Source organism: Syngnathoides biaculeatus, chromosome 4, assembly GCF_019802595.1.
Source record: "Syngnathoides biaculeatus isolate LvHL_M chromosome 4, ASM1980259v1, whole genome shotgun sequence".
NCBI lineage: Eukaryota > Metazoa > Chordata > Actinopteri > Syngnathiformes > Syngnathidae > Syngnathoides > Syngnathoides biaculeatus.
Window position 1 is genome coordinate 8,635,771 of NC_084643.1, and position 24,191 is coordinate 8,659,961.

At 44.1% G+C, this 24,191-nt stretch overlaps 1 protein-coding gene across 3 annotated transcripts in view; it reads right to left on the minus strand.

Annotated features, from left to right (window-relative positions):
• Positions 1 to 24,191, minus strand: part of LOC133498950 (cAMP-specific 3',5'-cyclic phosphodiesterase 4D-like) — a 235,066-nt gene that overhangs the window by 176,456 nt on the left and 34,419 nt on the right. For 2 of the 3 annotated variants that reach the window (XM_061816319.1, XM_061816317.1), the window contains exon 3: positions 12,364 to 12,602. In XM_061816319.1, coding sequence (XP_061672303.1) covers positions 12,364 to 12,602 — 239 coding nt within the window. Of the gene's footprint in view, positions 1 to 225; positions 1,574 to 12,363; positions 12,603 to 24,191 lie in introns of those variants that run through there. The other variant, XM_061816316.1, reaches the window with a different exon arrangement.

Below are 24,191 nucleotides of genomic sequence, written 5' to 3' on the forward strand. Positions count from 1 at the left end.
TCCCTTTACTCGAGACAATAAGCGACGCGTCCATCGTCACAAAGTGATGGAAAACGCGGCTCGTGTTTTAAAAAACAAAAAACAAAGGAAAGGAGGGAAAAAAAGGACTAATGCACCGAACCCGTCCGAAGTTGTGCAAAAAGCAACCAAATCCAAAAGAGCGGCTCGCTCGTGCACGCAACGCCCATCGCGAAGGACCTTTTTCCCCCCCTTTCCCGAGCTTACCGTCGAAGACCTTGAAAGGACGACGGCCACGACATGCGCGATTTCTTCAGTCCGGGTCGGTGTCCCGTGTCCACGGCGTACGTCCGGTCCATGTTGAGGGGGCTGAGGTACCGCTCGGTGTCGGAGAAGCCTCGCTGTCTGACGCGCTGGTGGCTCTTGCGCACTAGGAGAGCGTGATGGAGCGGCGAGAGCGCAGCCTGGTTCTGCTGCCTCCACAGATGTTTGGGCGCCTTTGCACTCACGCCGGCGGCTCCCACGCCGCCGCCGGCCACCGACGGCTGCGTGCCCACTTTGCCTTGCTCCATCTCACCCCTTAGCTTTCCTCTCTTTTTTTTTTTTTTTTAAACGCTATTTAGGGTGCATTCAAATGCAAATGTCTGCCCGAATCAGTAGTTTCGGCAAACTTTAAGGCTTCTTAAACTCCATACATTTCCTCTCCATTCATTTTACATCCACGTGCTCTTAACTTGAAGGGGTCCAAAGTTGCATTTTTTTTTTCCCCAAAAAAGTGTCCCCGAAGTTTACATTCACGCCCACTCCGGCAAAAAAAAAAAAAAGGTGTCACATGTTCAGTCCAGGAAACAATAATACACGTGCACCGCTTATTGTGCAAAAACAATCAACTTGGAAGGGGGGGAGGAAAAAAAAACATGTCGGGTTTCTCCCCTGCTCGAGTGCTCCTGTGCACGGTCCACATCCGACGGCAAATATAGGAAAGCAAGCAGGGTTATACATTAATCATGAGAGACCCACCCAGAGCACCTCCCCTGCTATCCCGAGAGTTCCGAAGGCACATGGCGGCTGTGGGCAGACGGCCACTTGGCCCAATCGTTACACGACACTCAAGAGCTGGAAATGAGCCCGCTGCTCCGAATGCCATTCGGGTTACGAACAGGAGACAATCTTGAATCTTCTGGCTGCGAAGTGCATACAAATGACTTGACGACGGGACAAAAAAAAAAAAAAAAAGTAGCACTTTAGGTCATTCTCATACTGGACGAACGAATACAGCCCAAAATCGGAGATTGGTTAGAAACACTGGGCAAAAATAATAAAACAATCTGCCAGAAATTGAGTTTAACGCCTGGTTAGTTGGTTGAATTCTTCTTTTCAGTAAAAGTTTCCAAAAAGGCCAAAGGAAGAATCATCATAAACTCCGCTCTCTCCACCTTTGTTAATGAAAAGCACCAATATGATTGGATGATTGATTATTATGATCATCACTGCCATAATATTATGAAAATACAGATGCGTTTTTGAAATCTACGCGTGAAAAGCTGACTTTCTTCCTTTGCTGAACTTTGGTTGAATACAATATCATGGAAAACTACAACTGTATTCCATAAGATCCCGTCCCGACAAAACGAGTCAACATTTTTAGTCCTAAAAACCAGTATAAATTTATTTCTCACCTCCCGCTCCGAAAAGACAATAAAATAAAATAAACAATCGATATTGTACCATTGCAACTTTTTTTTCTCTCGGAACAAAAGCACTTTGAAAAATGTAAGATGGAAGTTATTGGACAATTGAGATTCCACCATATTAGCGAAGATCCAATTTTCTCGACACTTGCACCTCATTAGAGGGCCACTGACGGGGGAAGCATGATTTTTAATATTTTTTTAAATTTTTTTAAAAAAGGCAGCTGGAACGGACTCATCTGTTTTTTCACCACACACCATCATTTTGACGTATATGGCTTTTTGTAACTCCTGCCATGAAAATCCTCTCGAGGGATTTGTTTTGGAGAAGAAGCAGGAAGTGACGTCGTCAGCAGGAGCGCACTTAGGCGGCCTCGCGTGTTTGTACTAGTTTTACCTCCGGGAAGGTACTTCGTTGTTCCTTCCTGTTAGCCAAAATGCCGGCTCGTTATATTGCTGGATATTGTTAGAACGCTCGAGAGGATGGATTTACTCTTCGTATGTTTCCCAAAGATCCGGTTTTTCTTGAAAAATGGATTGCACAGGTGCAAATGACGAGAGCTTTGTGGGTTCCAAATGACAGGTAGGTGTGTATACAGCTACTTAAAAAAATAATAGTTGGGGGGGGGGCGTAATGCTTCCTTCAGTGAGCGACTGGCCGGCTGAGTATGCTACATACTGTCGGGGAATCTGTTGTTAGTTCGAAGTGATCCGTGTATCATCCAAATATGGCTCGAAATGATAGGGTAATATAACCCCGGTCACTTCACTCAACCGTGAGATGTTTTCTTCTTCGAAAATAGCTTCCGTGTCAGAAGGGTGTCGGAAAAATCCGAAAATCTCTGTTGTTCGTCAGCCATAGGAGGTGCCACTACGTGTTTTCAATGGCAAATGTCCCGGCATCACGTCTGCTGATGACATAGCAGGCAATATGGCTGCCACCGGGATATCGGGTGAGACTTCCTTCCGCAACTTTGTGCACGGATGACGCGCTCTCCGCTCATATTTATTTTTCCGGATACACATTGAAGTGAATAATGTTATATGTATTTTTCATTACAATATCTATTTTAGAACGTTTATAGGTATGTCCGTGACGCTTTAAGGTCGCAGGTAAACGAGAGCCTATCCCAGCTGACTGTGCACGCCAAGGAATGCTCGCCATCCAATCACAGTGCACCGTATTAATTTGTTTTCGTGCCTGCAATGACATCAGAGTCCAAAGAAGGCGCATCCTCAATTTTATCAAAACTTTTGCTGATGGATTTGACCATATTTCCAGAGCAAAAAGAGTGTTGTTGCAGAATGTCTGTGTGTGTGTGTGTGTGTGTTTATCCTCCACATCGCTCTCAAGGTACGCGCCCATTCCTCCAGAAACTAATAGCGCAGGGAATGCAATCCCCACACTTTTAAGAGCAGACGTGTAATGCTCCTTGTAAACAAGATGGGAGGAAACAATGGCGGCGGGGAAGTGTAATGGCGCAGCGCACAAAGTGTAAGAAGCAGCGGCACATGCCCTTGTGGTACACACGTGTGTGCGTGTGCGTGTTGTTGTGAGGACGGGCGTGCGCAGTGCGCACACATTTCATTTCATTTAAGTCAGTGTCCAAGTTAAAACAAGGTCATTGGCAGCAGACTGTCCCCGCCTAACCTCCAAACAAAACAACAGATGGGCAACTTATTTTTAAATCAGCAAAACCTTGTATACAGTACTCCCTGTTCATATTCAGAGTTGCTCCGTTGATAACGTAGCCATCATCATGATTAATCATGACTTAAAATATTGTTTTTCCAGACGACCCTAAAAGTGTATAAAATAGATAAATGTATCAATTTACATGATGTGATGATTAAGTTTAAGCAAAGTGAAGAAAAATGAAATTTAACACCAGTGTAGTTGAGGCTCACACTTGATGTATGAGGGGAACATTAATAAATTAAATTTTCAAACCGTGCATAGCGTTGGCGAGAGGGAATTTTGTGGAATTTCCATCAGTCAAAACAACAAGAAAATTAAATAACCTACAAAGTAAAGCAATCGCGTAACGATTCCATTTACGCAATTTGTGCTGAGCCAAGGTGATAATAAAATGTGTGTCAAATCTGATGTCATTTTAGTATTTGCCCAATAACTCACCACTCATAATGGCATGAACTAAAATAACACTGAGAAAGGATTTTAAACATCCATTCATTTTTCTTTGCCGAACATATCTGCCAAATTAGATTTAAAAAAAAAAAAAAAAAAGGTAAGTCAAGGCAGTACTGTTGATTCCAGTCCTGTAGGTGGCGGTAACATATATTGAAAACTGGCTGTCAATCATCTTTTTTTCCATCACGGTGCCATCTGCTGGATTTGGTGGCTGTCCAAAATGAAAGCAGACTGAAGCTGCAACACTTGGGAGTTATTATGTTGAACCACGCTTTAATATATTCATCCATCCATCCACTTTATTTGCCGCTTATCCTCACAATTTTCACGGGGAGTGCTGGAGCCTATCCCAGCTGTCAACGGACAGGAGGCGGGGCACACCCTGAACTGGTCGCCAGCCAATTGCAGGGCACATCGAGACAAAGAGCGGCACTCACAATCACGCCTTGGGGCAATTTCGAGTGTCCAATTCATGTCGCATGTTTTTGGGATGTGGGAGGAAACCGGAGAACCCGGACGAAACCCACACAGGCATGGGGAGAACACGCAAACTCCACACAGCCGGGGCCGGGATCGAACCCGGGTCCTCAGAACTGTGAGGCCAACGCTTTCCAGCTGCTCCACAGTGCTACCCCATTTCACAAACTGTGGATGTAAAAGTCTACACACCCCTGATAAAATGTCGAATGGTCCACAGCGTTGGAGGGATCTCATCTTACAAAAGTATCAGTCAGGAGAAGGGTACAAAAGAATTTCCAAGACATGAAAATATACCTCGGAACACAGTGAAGGCAGTCCTCATCAAGTGGGGGGGGGGGGGGGGACGATTCTGTACAAAAGTAACATGGCCAAGAACTGGACGTTCCTCTAAAATTGATAAAAAAAAGACGAGAAGAAAAGCATCCACCATCTTACGTCCTCTTCATATGTCTGGGCCATAAAGTAGCGTGGAAAAATGGAAAACTCATTTTACACACAAAAAAAAAAAAAGAGAAATTTCAAAAAATTCCACGCCTGCAGAAAACTCCCACGAATTGCCAATGTGATAAAATGACAGCGAGCCGACCCGAAACCGCTGCCAAAGCTTTCGAATTGTAACAATGTCTGATTTGATTGTTGCGTTTCAGCGCTGACAATGTTGTTGATGAGTGTCACAAAGTGGAAGGCAGCTGCCACGCATCTGCTGCATCACCGCCCGAATCCCGCGGGCAGCAAAAATTAAAATGCATGGAAATGAATATATAAATGTATTGACGGGGGACACACCCCAGAATGGACCAGAACGGCAACTCAAAAGAATTGATTCTTCTTGGGCGTACCGCACCTCCCCTCTTAAAAAGTTTCACATAAATGACCAAGACAATCGATAGTAACGACCGCAAAACTCGGGATGGGTGTCGGTTGCATCTGCTCCGTGACAAAAATCTCCGCGTTTATCTTCTCGCGCGCTCATCGATTACAATTAGCACCCGCACGCTGCTTTAACCGTTTTACAGACTAATTGCCACCTCGAGTGCGCCAAACAACCCCCGTTGACACGTTTGCGGCGTCACGTGAACATCTGCTGCTTGGGAGTTTTCGTCTTCGGTGAAGTTTTCTCCAGGACGTTGTTTAACAGCAATTTGCCAATTTACAAATGTTCCAAAACAAAGTTTGTCACCGTCACGTTGTTTAGCAGAAACAAGTCGCTTCGGGGTAAACACGTGCTTGTACGCCCGCAATCTCGCATATCTCGTGTCCAGCAATGGAAACGTGCAGTAGCACTTTTGGCGACATCTTGACTTTCCCGTTTGTGCCGCGCGCCGTGTGATCGAAATCCGCGTTCCGTTGCAAAACACGGCCAAACGTCACTGTTGAGCGTATCAAAGCGTAACACCTTTGTGTAGCGCTCCACGCCGCGTAATGAATTATAAATGAGTTAAGAGCCTGAAGCAAAGCAAAGACGCGTTGGCTTTGTTAACATTCTCTGCGTAACCCATTTCCTCGCCGCTGTCAAATTGTGTATTCACATATTTGATCCAATATGTATGAGAGCGAGTGAGTGTTGTCACACTTGCTGGACGGCTTAATAAGTAGGATTTATCTAGAAATAAGTGGCTTTCGACACACAAGGTATATCCCCGCAGGAAGAGATATATACCGACAACAATCCGTGCGTGCATTAAGTCGCTCAACGGGGCGACCAAGCTCCAATACTAATGTCATTTTTCGTTTTTCAAGTGATCATTCTTTCATCCGTTTTCAGAGCCGCTTATCCTCACGAGCGACGCGGGCAGGAGGCGGGGCAGACCCTGAACTGGTTGCCAGCCAATCGCAGGGCACACGGAGACGGACAACAATCGCACTCACAATCACGCCGAGGGGGCAATTTAGAGTGTTCAATTAATTAATTCATGTTTTGGGGATGTGGGAGGAAAACCGGAGTGCCGGTAGAAAATCCACAGAGAGAACATGCAAACTCCTCACAGGCGGGGCTGGGATTTGAACCCCGGGTCCTCAGAACTGGGAGGCCGACGCTCTAACCAGTTGCACCACCGTGCCGCCTGAAGTTACCAACAAAACGTAAAAGTGAAAACTTTGCTCCCAGGCATGATTTTTATAAATATGTATTTGTTGTCTTCAGAAACTCATCATTATTGTTATTAGTTGGCTCATTCTAAATGCATACTGGCAGCAGACTTTTGCTTTTCTGCGTTGCTTTTAAAGATTTTCATTGATGGTGGATGCAATCAACAGTATTTGGCACTTTGTTCACACACATTTGTGCTATTAAGCTACATGCCCCACTTAAGATGGAGCACCTTGTTATATTTTATGACAGGAGAATCTCTGAAGTTATCGATTCAGATTGGAAATACATCTGGAAAGTTGCCTCTTTCATCCGTTTAGTTTCACTCTTAGAACATCGAATCGATTTCAACTACTGTAGACTTTCCTGTTTGTCTGAGAAGACATTTTGCATCCCGAAATCGTGATTTTATTCGTGGTCTGGGACATGCTTCTTCACTTCAAACGGCACAAAATGCTTTCATTGCACTCGGCGCACCAGTAAATATGGAAATATGTGACGACGACCACGGGACCAAAAATGGAAGTGAGCGCGTGGGAGGCAGGACAACAACGCTGTCATGCCAGATCAGCAAAATATGTCAACAATCGCCAAAGTTGACACTTGTTGTGAAGCAATCATCGCCATCTATCTATCTATCTATCTATCTATCTATCTATCTATCTATCTATCTATCTATCTATCTATCTATCTATCTATCTATCTATCTATCTATCTATCTATCTATCATCTATCTATCTATCTATCTACTTATACAGCAGGTTAGTCTCTGTTCATCTATCCATCTACTCACTCTATCTCTCCATCTTTTCATAGATCTATCCATTCGTCCATCCATCCATCCATCCATCCATCCATTATCGAAGCCGCTCATCCTCACAAGGGTCACGGGAAAGCTGGAGCCTATCCCAGCTGGCTTCGGGTGAAAGGCAAACTACACCCTGAACTGGTTGCCAGTCAGTCGCAGGGCATTTATAGATCTATCCATCCGTCAATCTATCACGCTATTGTACGTACCCCATCCTTCTACTTTGTACTGTAGCTGCATCTATTCACAGGGTTAGGGTTCCATCGACATTTCCAGACAAGAACCTTTTGAATCCAAGCGCCGTTTCCGCTCCTTGTGGGAAGTTTTGTGAATATCGTCCAATTCCATCAAACCCTCAGGTTCATTGAAATCGGAGAATAAGTGCGGGCCCCCGCCGAGTGCAGTGACAAACACAATTAGTACACAGCTGACATGCAAATTGCTGTAAAAGCTGATATTTCCCTCCAAGGGGAATACAAAAACACGAGCGTTTCATAATCAATTCATCCCGGTCTGCTCTTAACTATCATCATTTACCCAATTATTGTCCAACTGGTTGAAAATAATACACACGCACGCACACATGCATCCAAACAAAGCAACAGTCCGTCTTCTTTTGTGGGAAAAATAAATACACAGAATTAGTCAAGTTAACTTTGGGATGTCTTTTCATCGTACGCCATTCCCACACCGAGCTGATGTCAGAATGATTCAGTGGAAACCACAAGTAGCAGCTTTTTGTGGGTTGGGCATGCGTTGTAAACGAAGCCGCAGAAATGTCGAAAACACAGACAAAAGTCTGTAACGAAGGAACGATAAATCATTTGTGTGTCCAACCATCCATCCATCCATTATCTACCGCTTTTCTGGATCAGGTCGTGGGGGAAGTAGCTTCAGCAAGGATACCCAGACTTCCCTTTCCCCAGCCACTTCTTCCAGCTCTTCCGAAGGGAACCCAAGCCAGCCGAGAGACCTAATTCTCCAGTGTGTCCTGGCTCATCCCCGGGGTCTCTTTCCAGTGGGACACGCCCGGAACACCACACCAGGGAGGTGTCCAGGAGCCATCCGGATCAGATGGCCCAGCCACCTCATTTGGCTCCTCTCAATTCGGAGGAGCAGCGGTTCGACGCTGAGCCCCTCCCGGATGACCGAGCTTCTCACCCGTTCTCTAAGGGAGAGCCCGGACACCCTGCGGAGGAGGAAACTCATTTCGGCCGCTTGTATCCGGGATCTGGTTCTTTCGGTCACGACTCACAGCTCGTGGCCATAGGTGAGGGTAGGAAGGTAGGTCGACTGGTAAATTGAGAGATTCGCCTTTCGATTTCGCTCCCTCTTTACCACAACAGATTGATACAAAGTCCACATCACTCCAGATGCCGCACAGATCCGTCCGCTGCATTCTTCCCTCACTCGTGAACAAGACCCCGACATACTTGAACTCCTCCACTCGGGAAAGGATCTCATCCCCGACCCGGAGAGGGCACACCACGCTTTTCTGACTGAGGACCGTCGTCTCCGATTTGGAAGTGCTGATTGTCACACTCGGCTGCGAATCGCTCCAGTGAGAGCTGGAGATCGCGGCTTGATGAAGCCACCAGAACCACGTCATCTGCAAAGACCAGAAATGCGATGCTGAGGCCACCAAATTGGAAACTCATTTGTGTGTAATGCCACACAGCACACTGGAAGCTCCCATTTCTTTCTTTCTTTCTTTCTTTCTTTCTTTCTTTCTTTTTGTTTTATTTTACTTGACTTTATTGTCGCTGTTGTTGTTACTTGTACTAATCAATCTTCCTTGTTCCCCTTTGTATTCCAGTGGCATTGCTTTATCAGCCAGTCACTGCAATGAAAGCGCCCAAAGCATTTGAGACTTATTAGTACGCGGCCGCTCACGTCCTCGCATCTGCACCCTCGGCGAGCAGAAAAATATAGGTTGGGGGAGGGGGGGGTGCTTGCTTTTCATTCCTCATTTGATATACTGACAGAACTTTGAGATGAACGTGTACGCCGGTAACGTGACCAATGCGCAATATTCTGGATCCGCTGTTGAATCGGCGATCAAAGCCGGGTCAGAGCAGACCTTGCTTCTTTTGACGGACTCCCGCCGACACGTGCATTTGACCGTGGAATTAATCCATTTGAACTACTCGAGCTAGCCACGTACATCCCGATGGGAAAGTCGTCTTTTGATATTTTGCGATGCCATATGAAAGGTTTGTTTGTCTCTCAAGAATAATGCCACACGCATGCAACAGATCCCTATCTCGAGGGGGAGGGGGGTCATTCTTCTTCTCTCACTAATTCCAAGGTTGTGTTCCTCAAGTGCAAATGCACACAGCGAGGTGTTGCCTGTTTGATTATATGTATGTATTTATTGATGTATTTTACATACAGCGAAAACTACAAAGTTGAACCGCATGGAAGGTCAACCATGTTTGTCTCCACATACCACCAATGGATTTTGGAGCGTAATTAAACGTATCCGGTCGTTTGGATCCATTTGTTCAAGTAGACACGCTTTCACGGTCGCCATTATTGTCACTTTGTTCCTTGCTACGGAAAGGAAGAGAAAAAACGAGGACTGTAAATGACCGAAATTGTCAAGAAGCTCCGGTACGGGGGCGGACCCAAATGCAGGACTTCGAGGCAAAGGCGTAATGTTCAATGTGGTTTATTCCAGAAACTGGGTCATACACGGGATAGCGGTCCGACAAGGCAGAGGCACACAAACACTACGCTAGGCGGGATCCAAAAGACTTACAGCAAGGTCCGATGACTCTGGGGCAAACTAACAAACTCAACAGAACAGGATCAAACAAAAGGGCACAGAATCACTGTGACTAGTGTTACTGTAACTTACGCATAGAAGCAGAGAGTCCCACAGGCAGTGAATGCAACTCACTCACGCAAGGCAACGAACTGGCAAATGCCAGTGACAAAAACTCCAACTTAAATGCCAGTCTAATTACATGACAGAAATGTGCTGAGGAAACCCCGCCCTGGGGCATCCTAGCCAACAGAGGCCATAGCGACACCTCTGACTTGGGGAAGAACAGGAGGACATTTTCAAAATCGAGCACGAAGCCAAACTACGCGCAGGAGAGCTGCAGTGACGTCAACGCGTACGCCGCACGCCCGCATATAAAGAAGCCTTCACATGTTCTCCACATCCCTGCCCGGGTTTTCTTCAAGTACTCCTGTTCCCTCTGACATGTCAAAAACATGCATTAGATTCAACGATTGTCCACAGGTGAGGATGTGAGCATCAATGTTGTTTCTCTAAGCACGTTGTGCGATTGTCTCTAGACCAGTCCTGGGTGTACTGCACCTCACGTTACCCTCCGCTAACCTGGATGGATGAAGGCATTAAGCTCCGTTTTCGAGGTCCCACTGTAATTCTTTTCGCTCTGTCGCGTGGATGGAGGCCAGCAAATACGACAGCAGAAGAGATGTTTTACATTCCGTCTGGCAAAAAGGCCGTTTTTGGCTGGTAGAAGGCATGTTTTTCAGACAAGTTACAGATTGATCTAATAAGTCTGATGACTCACACCGGCTGGCAGTTAGTCATTTGAAAGAGATTTACAAGTTATGAGTCCACTACGCATGCAGGATAAATGACCGAATCATATTCTGGGATAAATCGGCAACCTCAGTCTCGAGGGACTTGAAACGACCGTCCAATGAACGTCTAATTCCTTATCGTCGTCTGAAAAACTGATTGAAGTTGCCTGAACTTTCGGAAGCCCGAACCTTTTTTTTTTTAAATTACATTTGTTTGACATCACCAAAATTTGTCTACGTGTTGAACCGCGACTGATCTGAAATGGAACTTCCTTCGTATTCGTATTCCTTCAAAGAAGCAGACGCGCGCACGACTGGCGTTTCCATCATAAATAATAATTACTTTTGAGTGCGCTGCTAAGATATATGTTCTCGTATAAAGCGTATCCATTTTAAGGTAATATGTAGGGTCTGTATTTTCAGATCTATCTATTATGTTATTAGAACCATTTTTTACTATTGAACTACAGATTTTTTTTACTTTTACATTATATTTCTATAAAAAAATAATTTAATTTCTTTACGTATTAAGATTTAAGGTTCTCAAATTTTTGGGTCTAACCTCTTGCAGGGGAGAATTTTTTTCAAGGACCCCCCCCCAACCGACCGTGTGTACATTGTTAAATACCATTTAATTGTGTTAATATTATATTAAGATGTTGTAACAAAGAAATTCTGATTTCATTTTCTCAACTGCTAATTGTCTTCAGGGTCGTGGGCGTCCCTGTCCCAGCTGACTTTGGTGCACCCTTGACTGGTTGCCAGCCAATCACAGGAAATTCATAGTTTTTTGGAAAATAAATTATGAGCGTATGTGGGGGGGTTCAAGAAAGCAAAGTTGTAGCCTTCCAGATTTTGTAGGAATAAAGCTCAATCTTACAAAAAAAGCATATCGTATATTTACAAATAGTTGTAACATAATGACAGTAAAGTCAAAATTCAATGTGGAAAGAAAGTCAAACTTTAATAAATTATTGTATAACTTTATCATTATTATAATTAATTAATTATAATATAATACAATATATATAATTATTATACATATAATATTTTAATTAATTCAAATATAATATTATATTATACATAATTATTATATATTATTATTATTTGTATCATTATACTTTTTATTCTAGAAAAGACTCCCTAAGTCATAAAAAGGACTATATTCTTGGAAAACGTAGATCTTTTATTCTCGAAAAATCCAACCATTTTCTTAGCCACTTATCCTGACAAGGGTCAAAGGCGTGCTGGAGCCAATCCCAGCTGTCATGGGGCAGGAGGCGGGGTATACCCTGAACTGATCGCCAGCTAATCGCAGGGCACATCACAATCAGTCTGTAGTGAATGTTTTTGGGATGTGGGAGGAAGTCGGAATGCCCGGAGAAAACCCACACACGGACGGGGAGAACATGCAAACTCCACACAGGCGGGCCTGGGATTGAACCCCGGTCCTCCGAACTGTGAGGCCAACATTTTACTTAATTCCTGTAAGAATAAGACTTTTGTTGTTAAAAGATATACTGTATATTCATTTTAGAGCTATTAAAGTTCCAGCATCAACACAATTTACCCAAGAATTTTGCAATTTAACGCGAAAAACAAAAAGCCTCCACGGCCGCCTTACCTGCTGGTGTCAGCGGAGGTGATGGCAATGAGAGGCGGCGTGCGGAGCGGCAAAGTGTTGGGCCGCGGCGGGACGGTGACCGCGTCGCTCTCCGGTTTCCGGTCGAAGTACGTCTGCTCGGCCTGCCTGAAGGCCAGAGGGGGCAGCTGCACCGTGCGGCACGACAGCCTCCGCACCAGGAAGGGCTCCATGCAAGTGACGGGCCCCGGCTCGGGGGAGTCCCTTGAATCGTCGCATACCTACGGAAACAGGGAAGGACAGAACACAATAACTACATTGTGGGGGTAAAAAAAAAAAAAAAAAAATGCACTTCTGTTACCTTGATTTACAGAAATAACCACAACAACTCAATACAAGCCACAATATCAAAGTGAAGTCCACAAGCAACATCAAAGTGTCGGAATATAATCGATGCAAATGTTCCCTCTGCCAGTTCCTGATGATTACTGTCACCTTGCATCACGGGGAAACAACCAGAACGTCTTGAAATAATCCACGACATCAGAGACGTGTCGTACTATAATCGATGAGGACGTCAAGTCTCCCGCCGGTTGCTGATGACGACTGTCGCCTCACATCACAGAAATAACCGGAAACAGCTCAAAATAATCCGCAACATCAAAGTCCGCTGAATGCTCGGCGATCCACAAGAATGAATTTACACTACATCGTGCGTGGGCGTGTCATACTACAATCAATGCCTTCAATCAATTTATGAACGCTAATTACGTCAGAATCCAATTTGTTTTCTTCATCGCCGAAATCGAGCCAAAAAGCCTGGAAATTGTGCTGAAGCGCAAATGAGTGCAGCAGAGTCAGACGTGCGAGGGGTCACCTTGCTCAAGCGCGGCACCGTCGCAGTTGTCCGGTGTTCGTACATCTGCAGTCTCATTAGTCTGATAATAATGGCCTCCAAAGGGCAGGAATTCAATCACAAATTTCTTTAGAGTGCTAACATTTTTATAAATATATATCATCATTCTGTATAATTTGTTGGTGTCAACTCCATCCATCTTTACTTCATTGGAAAAAATACTCTCCGTTGTCATGAGCAAGGCTGTCACCTCTGCCCACAGCTGTTTTCCATGTGGACTCTAATTCGACCATGTATTTAAGTTTGGAGTTTTGTCGCCGGCGTTGCCAGTTCGTTACCTTGTGTCAGTGTGTTGCGTTCACTGCCAGTTGGATTCTCCACCACTGAAGGTGTAGTGTTGAGCTATCCTCGTCACAGCGATTCTGTCCCCTTTGGTTTATCCCATCCTGTTAAGATTGTTAGTTTGCCCCCATAGTCATCGGACCTTGCTGAATGTCTTTTTGGATCCTGCCTAGCCGAGCATTTTTGTGCCACTGCCTTGTTTTGGACTAATTTTTGGTATCGACCCGCTTCTGAAATAAAACCACGTCTAACATCATGCCCTCGTCTTGGAGTCCTGCATTTCGATCTGCCCCCACGTCATTGGTCCGTGATATCTGTATGAGGTTGCTTTCAACACTGTGAAATTCTCTTTGTTTTATGTTTAGTTTGACAGTATGACTCATCTGGGAATGCTAATGAACATCTTGTAGCGATCTCTATTGGGTTAGAAATGTTTACTGTTCTGGCCTGTACGGTTCTAGCTGTCTCTGGGCATGAGCTGTGGTTGACAGCTGTCATCTACGAGTGTTTTTGTTGTCATGGTGTTCAGTAAACCGCTGAAAAATACATCGCAACTGTGGCTCTCCTTTCCCACGTGCAAGGGCTACACAGTAATAAGTACAAATCAAAAGCCCATATTAAAAAGAACGGCTTAAAAAAAAATCTGGAACATAGCAGGTGCACAAATGATGACTTACGTTATATGGACAAATATGTAGCAATTCCGTGAAATTTAGCATATCATGCAAATTGCTTGTGTTATTTAATGGCCATTTTGGCAGCGAAAGACAAATATTTATCTCAATAAAAAGTGCCCTTTGGCTATTTATAAAACCATGCTGTTGCTTTTTCATGATGTATGCTGGTCGTCTTGGAATTTCAGATCGCGAGCTTATGTTTTTTTTTTTTTTTTTTTTATATGTCTGCTCCACAACAAGCGTCAAGCTTAATTGAATGCTCTTATAATCAAATGAAGAAATTATTGGCTTATCTGTTCCACTGCTATTTTTCCTCGGTCAAATGCGGTTTGGAATAGATTTCTATGAATGGAATTAAGCAACTCATCCAACAAAAAGAAACAAAAAAAGTCAGAGAGAAACAAATGTTACAGTCCCCTAAAGGCGTAAAACCCATGACCCGCAACATGACTCAGTTATGCAAAGCTGCTGCTATTTTTAATATACGCTTGTGTGGCTTCCACTCACGCGGAGTTACATTGCTTTTTATCGCAAATGATAGCAACATTTCCCACGGGGTTACACCAAAACGCTACAGCAGCTCAGAAGGCCCACATAAAGGTGATCGATTTCGCATAAAGTCAACAGATTACCTACAGTAAATGATTAGCATTCAGCGGCTGCAGTACTGAGAAACTCAGACAGGCTCACTACATTATAGTCAAATGACTCATTTCGTTCACTCAGGCTTGTGATGTACTGAACTCCGGAATGAGTTGCTTTCATTCGCCCCCCCCCCCCCCAACTCTTATTGAACACACAATGCACTCAAGGCTCAGATGGCTGCAAGTGGACTAGATGGAGTTTCGTTTAATGTCTCCTATTCTTTGCTTTGTTCGGGTTTCCTTTGGTCAAGTGAGCTTCGGGAGGGTAGAAACGTAATCAGTTATTTGCCTCTTGTGAGCGTGCGCGCAGGAGTATCCTTGATTCAGGGGACACTTGGGTACGCAAAAGGTACAAATGTGGAGCCAAGCGTTTATCTTGCGACGCCAAGCATTTATCTTGCCAGTTTTCATTCGCCGCGTATGAATAACGAAGCTCACGTGGCCTTTTGAAGGAAGGCCCGCACGTCAGCGCGTACATACGGTGCCGCTCTTTTCCATGCGATAGTTCCGCGCCGTGTGTACAAGCAGTGCCGCCCCTCGCTAAAGATAGACCCAATAAAATCCACAGCTAGAGATAGTCCCATTTAAACACTTTACTACAAAAAGGTCAAGGTTGGATTAGTTTGGAGACGATTTATTTGCTGTCGGGTCCCTATTCACACCTTATCTTCTCCAAGGTCCAGTAAATCCCGCAAAGCACTCCCCTTTTGCGGCAACAATATTTGAGTTAGCGTGCAGGAGTTTGACTGAGCAAATATTGTGAGACCTCCATCTATTCAACTGAACGGGCATGAATTAATATACAGACCTTTGATTCATCCATTCCACCAAGCTTAAAACTGAGAGAATGGCGGGTGCTTAAAACTTGAAGCACTAATTATTGTTTGAGTAAGTGCTCGATTAGCGGTCACTGAACAAGAACTACAAGGTTGTAAACAACCCCCGAAAAGCTGCTTTAGTAGTGGTCTAAACAGAACTGTCTTCCTACAGATCAGAAAATATGCTGTGAATTAAGTTTGCTTCATTTGACCGGCTTTGGGATCAGGGGCAAATTGGCAGGGAGGCACGATGCACGATTGGCGAATGATTGGCAGCTCACGAACATTTATACGACGACCCGGTGGATTTCTGTCAGGGAGGTGAAATTTCTGAGCCGCCACAAAATGACAGGTGGGTACACCCTGGCAGCAGATCTCAATTTCTCACTGTGCCACATCATCCACACACAACACCATCAATCAATCCATCCAGCCATCCGTTTTCTACGCTGCTTATCCGAGTCGGGGGGGGGGGGGGGGTCACAGGGTAGGTGGAGCCAATCCCAGCTGACCTTGCATTGCTTGAGATTTGAGATCAGCACAGATTTTGGATAGAAGGTAGCAGGAAGAGAGTAGAAGCCATGCACCGAGTCAGCGTCTATCCTGGTGCATTTCTAAATTTTATACAGTAAAGCCTCGGTTCTCGAACATCCCCGTTTTCGAACTAATCAGTTTTCGAATGAAAATTTCGAGATTTTTTTGCTTCTGTTTTCAAACGAAAATCGGTACTCAAGCGCCCCCGAAAAAACCCGGAAATAACATATTGCGCGTGGCCAGACAAGCTGTCCCACGACGCGCTTTGTTGTGAATTTCCACACCCTCAAAAAACTCCAGAAATAACATATTGCGCGCGGCGCAAGCAGCTGACCCACCCACGGCGCGTTTTGTTATTGTCAATTCAAACGCCCACCCAAAAAAAAAACGGAAATGACATAACGCGTGTACACTTTTGTTATTCTGTGTAACGCAGCCTCTGTACACAGACGTTGTTTTTCGTCTTATGGAGGACTACCGTATTAACCCCCAATCATGGCTCCAAAGAAGGTAAGTTATTATTATTATGAACTTTTGTTAATTAAAAAAAAGTTTACAAGGCTGGGAGCCGAGTTGCTACAGATAGGGCAATGCTTTCCCAGCCTAGCGTACGCTACTACTAAAGCATACATTTTGAGCAAAAAAATTTATATATTTCTTGAATTATTTTCTTATATAAAGTATTTAAACCATACATGTATTTCTACTATACATTGTATTATCAGGAAAAGCAAAAAAAATGCTTTCAAGCGCCGAACTTTTTAGGCTTGGAACGCATTATTTCTTTTTCCATTCATTGTAATGGGAAACATTGATTCGGTTTTCAAACAAATGACTTCTCGAACCATTTTCTGGAACGGATTGTGGTCGAGAACTGTATCTGTAAATAAAGAATGACTTTGCCATCAGAAGCTTGTTTTTGTTGTTTTATATTGTAGGCCTCATTACCATGTTTTAAGTTAAACCAACCAATGTTCCACTGATGATTAGTAAAAAAAAAAGTAACGCGTTAGAAACTTTTTTTTCTCCTGGTTAATCAAGAGAGTGTATGCTCTCTTTCGGGAGGACCTCTGCTTGTGTTGTTACAGAACACAATTTTCGGTCAGTCTTGAAAGATGGCTCAAAAAGCTCTTCAACGGGCTGCAATCTGGGGAACTGTTCTGAAAACGTCTGGCAGAGAATGAGCTCAGAGCACCGTTTCTAGAATTCAGAACTTAGAGAAACTGAAACACTCCGTTTCTTGTTTGTTGGACACAAGTGGAACAACATTCAACGGTTTCAATCAACGTTGCAGGCGAGTGAGTTGGAAATTATTCAAAATGAAAACCATACCCTATAGCATATGTATGCACAGTTTTAAAGTACATGAAAAGCTAAGAAAAGTACTGGATGACTCTCAAATCATCGTCGAAGGAAAAAGAATTGCATAGACTAGATTTACAGTATAGAATAGAACAAAATGCCTTTTATTGTAATTATATATCGTACGAGATAGCAAAGCTACATCTGTTTCAGTGCATACAAAAGTGCAAGGAAAAAATAAATACATGAAAAAAAGGTGCGTAAAATGGAATGCATAAAATGTATTGCCTGTGATTGGCTGGCAACCAGTTCTGGGTGTACCCTGCCTCCTGCCCGTTGACAGCTGGGATAGGCTCCAACACTCCCAGTGACCCATGTGAGGATAAGCAGCAAAGAAAATGGATGAATGAAAAATGCATTGCACAAGATGTTGAAAATCAGCGCGGCTTCACTTATTGATCAAAAGCACACTTGAGGAAAAATGCGAGTTCGGGGTGGTGATGGATCTCGGAAAAAAATGTTGATCGTTGCTTTTGTGCATCTGTACCGCCTTCCAGATGGCAGGAGCTCAAACAGTCGAGAACCAAGGTGTGTAGTGTCCTTAATAATGTTCCGAGCCCTGCAAAGGCATCGAGGGGTGTAAATGTCTGCCGCGGAGGGGAGAGGGCAGCAAACGATTTTCTGTGCTGCTTTAATTATCCTCTGAAGCCTTGGTCTCGCTCTATCTGTGCCTCACTGCAGCTCCCGTACCAGATGGAGGCTCTCAACGGACGAGCGGTAGAAGGCCAGACGCAAATTTGCGTCCAGGTTGTTTTTCCTGAGGACTCTCCGGAAATGGAGACACCGTTGAGCCTTCTTGACGACCGCTGAGATGTTGTCTGTCTATGATCGGTCCTCAGAGATCGGAACTCCCAAGAACCTGAATGCGCGAACTCGCCATTGACGAAGAGCGATAGCGGTTCGATTTTGTTCCTCCTTAAGTCCACAATGATCTCCTTTTTTAAATAAGTGTTCAGTACCCAGCGGTGCAGATTGCGGCCTGCTAGTTCCACACTAGCATCGAGAATGTTCAGGTGAAGCCAGGTTTCCGTAATGACGAGGATGCAGTAGTCACGAACACATCGATTATCCACAAGTTGTAATTCCAGATCGCCCATTTTGTTGGCGGCGATGGATCTGCCCCGCTTTTGCTTCCCCTTCCCTCCTCCACCTGCGCCACTTGGCCGCCCTGGCAACTATCCACGGCGAGCCTGAGCGCCTCGCTCTCTCAGCTGAAATGTTATGTTTGCGCTGAAAGTCGCTTGAAACCTTTGTTTTGTGGCAGTATCCGAAGTCCAAAAGTTCCTGGCAGGTGTAGCGGCATAGTGCAGAAGCGCAAAATGCCCAGAAAAACAAAGACAAAAATACAAGAAAAAGCACTGATCGAAGACCGCCACCATCAAAGTATGAATACTTAAGGATAGATGTATGTATGGCCTGGGCCAACACAATCAAATGATTTTGCCAGTTAGCATGAAGCTCACCAACAACAACAAAAAAAAAAAAAAAAACGCTTCAAAGAGCACTAACTCGCATTGTCGTGCGTATCCATCAAGATGTCAATCCTCATTCAGGAAGCCACCGAGCCGCCATTTCCACATAATTAGGTGCATTACGCTCACCGCCACAGACACAGACTCGCGCTGGGGGAGGGGGACAAGTGAGCCGATTTGATTTGCCCTCACGATTTAAGCAGGTTGAAGGTAAAATGTTTAATTTCATCATCCAATGGGGTGAAGTGTATTAACCGTTAACGGGCCAAGAGTGATAAGGAAGAACAAGTTACGGCTTTCAAATCGCTTCGTATGTGTTTCCCCGTTGCAGTCCTTGAGTGTAACTCGCGTATGTATGCTGTTCGAAAGTCCAAGGGTCTGATTGACTGACAACCCAAATAGCGGGCACACATTTGCATGGTCACTACCGTACTGCTGCACACGCTGTTGATTGGCCTGTAGCACATGACTGAGTGAGATTGGCAACAGCTATAAAAATGGTCCCAAGAGCCAGGAGTTAACCTGGAAAACTGCTTCGCGAGAGGCCAGCACCAAATGTTATTGTGTGCTGAAATTACCCAAATGAAGGAAAATGCAAACTTCAAAGATTTTTTTTCATAAGCGGTAAGGCATGACACCTTCTTGTGACCTTGGATCGCACAGAAGCTCCAAAATTGGATCGCTGAATTGACGGTATGTTGCAATAACTTTGGCTGACTTTTCAAAAGTGTTTACGAGAAGAAAAATTCTCAGCGCCACCATTTTGGCTCCGCTTTGCACGCTGGGTTGCACCTCCCCAGTCGCAGTCTCACGCCGCATGTGCTATAGTCATCAATTTCCACATCCTCCTTCCACAATTTACAAAATAAATTAAACAGCAACTGAGCATCTTTCGACATATTTAATCATGGTGGAACCCGGTTCGGAGATCAGCTTCTATATCGTGTTTGCCTTCACGATCAAGTTTGCGACTGTTTTTGTGAGTGCGAACCGTCAGTAAATCAGCCCCCAATTTCTGAAGAGGCACTTTATGATAAGTGGGATCAGTTAAAGGTTAATTAGCCTGCTCCGACTCTTCTGCACTCTTCTGCATTTGATGTGCCATTCCGTTGGCGGCCGAGTCGTGTCGTTTCAAACGTGGAAGGTCAAATTTGCTCCTCCGCTTACTACTTTCTGCCTTTGAGTAAACAACTGGTCTTTAAAAAGTACGATTTTATGTGCAGGGTTAAAACGGAATCAGCAGGCCTCTTCTTTTTTTTTTTTTTTTTAAGATTAATGGTAGTAATCATAGTATGCCTCGGTTGTTTTGGAGGTCTTAAATGAGCTTTGCTCAGCAGTGTTTGGTTCCCCAGTGCTCAATGTTGCTGACGTAGTCGGTGGCATAAGCATTTGAGTATACTGTTCAACCTCAAAGACCCAGCAGAAAATTTCCATCGATCCATTTTCTATCGCGCTGGTCCTCATAAGAGTCACGGGGGTGAGCAGGGTTTTGGGGATGTAGAAGCAAGCCGGAGTACCCGGAGAAAATCCACGCATGTAAGAGGAGAACACGCAAGCTTCCCACACCAGGGACAGAGCCAACATCGGAACCCCCAGACGTCAGAACTGGTTGTCAAAGAGGCCGAAAATATTTCACAACAAAGTCATACCTGGAAAAGACGAGAAATCTGCTCTTTTACGACTGCACTGCGTCATATTACTGCCCCAAAAAAATCTGCACAGCCCAGCTTTGATGATCAAAGGGCTTTATCTTGTCAAATCAAAAATTAGCAAAGAGGGGGAAACCGGAAAACACGACCAATCAAGGCTACCGGAGGCACCCATTACTGTGGCGACGAAAACAACAATGGATGGTACTATGTTGTCAAAATAAAGAACAAAAAGAGGAAAAGCTGCCGCTTGGGACTATGCTGTCAATTCAAGAACAGCTTGAGCTAAGTTCATGTACTTTTAATACAATATGTCTCGTAAACACGTAACATGAGGTTATGTACCCTAGCAAGCTAATCCTAGTGCTAACATATGTATGGAAACAAGCTCTCAAGGTTCGGTAAACACTGCTTCGTGCGCATGAATCAATGCTGACAACAGCGAAGTATTTTGAGAGCAACGACATGCACGGGGGACGATTCGCCACTCACAATACGCAATCCTATTGGTTGACATCGGGGTGCACTGTTGTCATTGGTACGTCACACAATACACTGAAGATCAAACGAGCGAGACTTTTCATTTTGGTGTCATAGGGCTATCACAGGTTATACTCCAAAAATTGTTGCCCTTCCTGACTAAATATGTTGCCCGCGACATCGATGATCGGGTCAATATAAGGACTAAAATCACGTGGTGTGATCTCGGTTAATTCTCCGCGACCCTTGTGAGCATAAGCAGCTCAGAAAATGGATGGGGATCATTCTTGAGATGCTCAGAGCTAAATTCTGAAAAAGCTTGGTCAAATTCTTCAGGAACATTTGACTTTAGAGGCTGTGTTGTTGTGTTTAGAGGCTCCTCCGCATTGAGAGGAGCCAGATGAGGTGGCTGGGGCATCCGATCCGGATGCCTCCCGGTGAGGTGTTCCGGGCACGTCCGACCGGTAAAGAGACCCCGAGGACGACCCAGGACACGCTGGAGAGACCACAGTATGTCTCTCGGCTAGCTTGGGAACGCCTCGGGATCCCTCCGGAAGAGCTGGAAGAAGTGGCCGGGGAAAGGGAAGTCTGGGTATCCCTTCTGAAGCTACTTCCCCCGCGACCCGACCCGGAGTAGCGGTAGAGAATTGATGGATGGATGGATGTTACCCTGTGTTGTAAATAGTGAGGACTTGACTATTAAAAACCATCATTTTTTTTAGTATTGGTATGTTGTTGTGATTATCGTGGATTACTGATTTAGTCAGGAAGAAATACAAGGAATGCAATGCAAAAGAGGAAGTAGTTGAAGGCACCTCGTTTTATGCTGAAGGCATAGCAACATATCACGCCTGCTGCCTTGACTCTTACCCCCTTGTGACATGCCTAAAGAACAATTTCTTCAAGTCCAGAATAATTCGCTGCCTTCACAGGGCCTTTGTTTTTGGTCTTGGCGGCTGCGAGAGAGCAAAACAAATGAATCCAAGAAAGCTCCTGTTCAACTCTGGGAGAACTGAGGAGGAAATCCCGCTTTTCACTTCTGATAATACCAAGGGCCTTCATAATCCACATTCACGACACGTTTTGAACAGATATGCTAGCTACAGTACTGAATCGAAATGGAACACAAAGTGGAACTGCTCAAGAGGAACAAGCCCAAGATGGTATTGTCAGGAGATCTACTGCATGTTAATAAAGCTCCACTTCAAACCATCGTGATGCAAATCTTACTGTACTTCATTCCCCATTGAAAGCAAATCTCTCCTCTGCTGTACTACAAACCTACGGCATCAACATACCGACAAGACTTCACCACACCTCAGGATTAACGCACTTTTTTGAAACATTTATTCCAAAAGAAGGGAAGAATATAAACGGGAAGGTACCCAAAGTAAGGAGACTTCAAGAAATGAAGCCAATGTTTTATTTCTTTTTGGGCTTGCTGTTGTTTATTCTGAATACATTTAAGGGTGGTTCATTTCTTTTTAGATTCATTTGACAATCATGTTTAAAATTGCAAAGCTGCTCATGACGATTTTTGCCGTGTGCAGACAGTAAAGAATGTTAAAATGTTACCTAAAACGTTTACATTTCCATTTATATGACATTTATGACAGTGTTCATGGAGGCCACAGTTTGAATGCAAAATGAATTGTCATTTATTTCCAAAGTGGAAAAAAAATTATTTCAGCTGTTTTTCTCTGCAACCTCGGCTGTCAATACAATCCTGGGGCCTGAAAAGCAAACATCTGGCATTCTTCCCCAATCAGGTCGTACCGTGGGTGGTCTGAAAGGTTTTTAAGATGCGTTTTGTTTGCAGAATTCATAGAATTAATTCATATCAATGTGACAGCTCTGTCAGCAAAGAGGAAGCCATTTCCGCTGAATTTTTCATTACTTCTGTTGTCAGGTGACAGCAAATATTAGAATTCCAATGTTCCACTTTTGCATGAATTCACGGAACATTTAACATTATGGGTCAACCTTTTTTTTTTTTTTTTTTAGTAGTTCAAGTGCAATTCTAAGAACAAAACTTTTGGGTAGCTGTTGTTGAAAGCGTAAAAACATTGACCTGGTAAACTCACAAATAATCGCAATGTAATAACACGGACAATTCTCACTCAAATAATCTCACATTTCCGGTAGATGCATAAAAACAAATTGGCTTAATGTTTGAAGTTCCAATTTTGATTACGTTAATTTAATGTTTTTTTTTTTTTTTAGGAAGAAGAATGAAGGCATTTTAGAATATGCTTGAACACACTCAAACATGAATGTTAACTCTACATTTTTGAGGAAATTCAATAAAAATAGACAAGCTGCAAATTTGATTTAGACACCTCACAAAAAGCGTGTGTAGTGTCGCACATGCCACCCGTATGAAACATTTCTAAAGCTTGTTTGTAGACTATCCATCCATTTTCTTTGCCACTTATCCACATGAGGGTTGTGAGGAGTCCCAGCTGTCACTAGGCAGGAGGCGGGCTACACCCTGAACTGGTTGCCAGCCAATCGCGGGGCACATAGAGACAAACAGTAGCACTCACAATCACACCTTGAGACAATTTAGAGTCGCCAATTAATGTTGCATGTTTTTGGGATGCGAGCGGAAACCGGAGTGCCCGGAGAAATCCCACACAAGCACGGGGAAAACATGCAAACTCCACACAGGCGGGGTCGGGATCGAACCCGGCTCCTCAGAACTGTGAGGCCAACGCTTTACCAGCTGAGCCACCGTGCCGCCTGTTTATACACTCTGTCATCTTTATCTGTTGTTGGAAATTTGATCTGATTCAAATGGGAATCACCTCCATAAAACACACAATGAACGTGTCTCCAGTAGTAGTAGTAGCAGCTATTCTAGTACTCCTGCTTTAGTGTATGTACCTTTAGGACACAAATATACACATCTACAAAGTACGGGAAGTTTGGGATGTAAAGTATGAAATATTGCAGTGATGTGGATGAAATTAGATTGAAATGTGCGATTGAACAATTAATACATTACTCGATATGAAAATTGGCACTCAGTTGTTA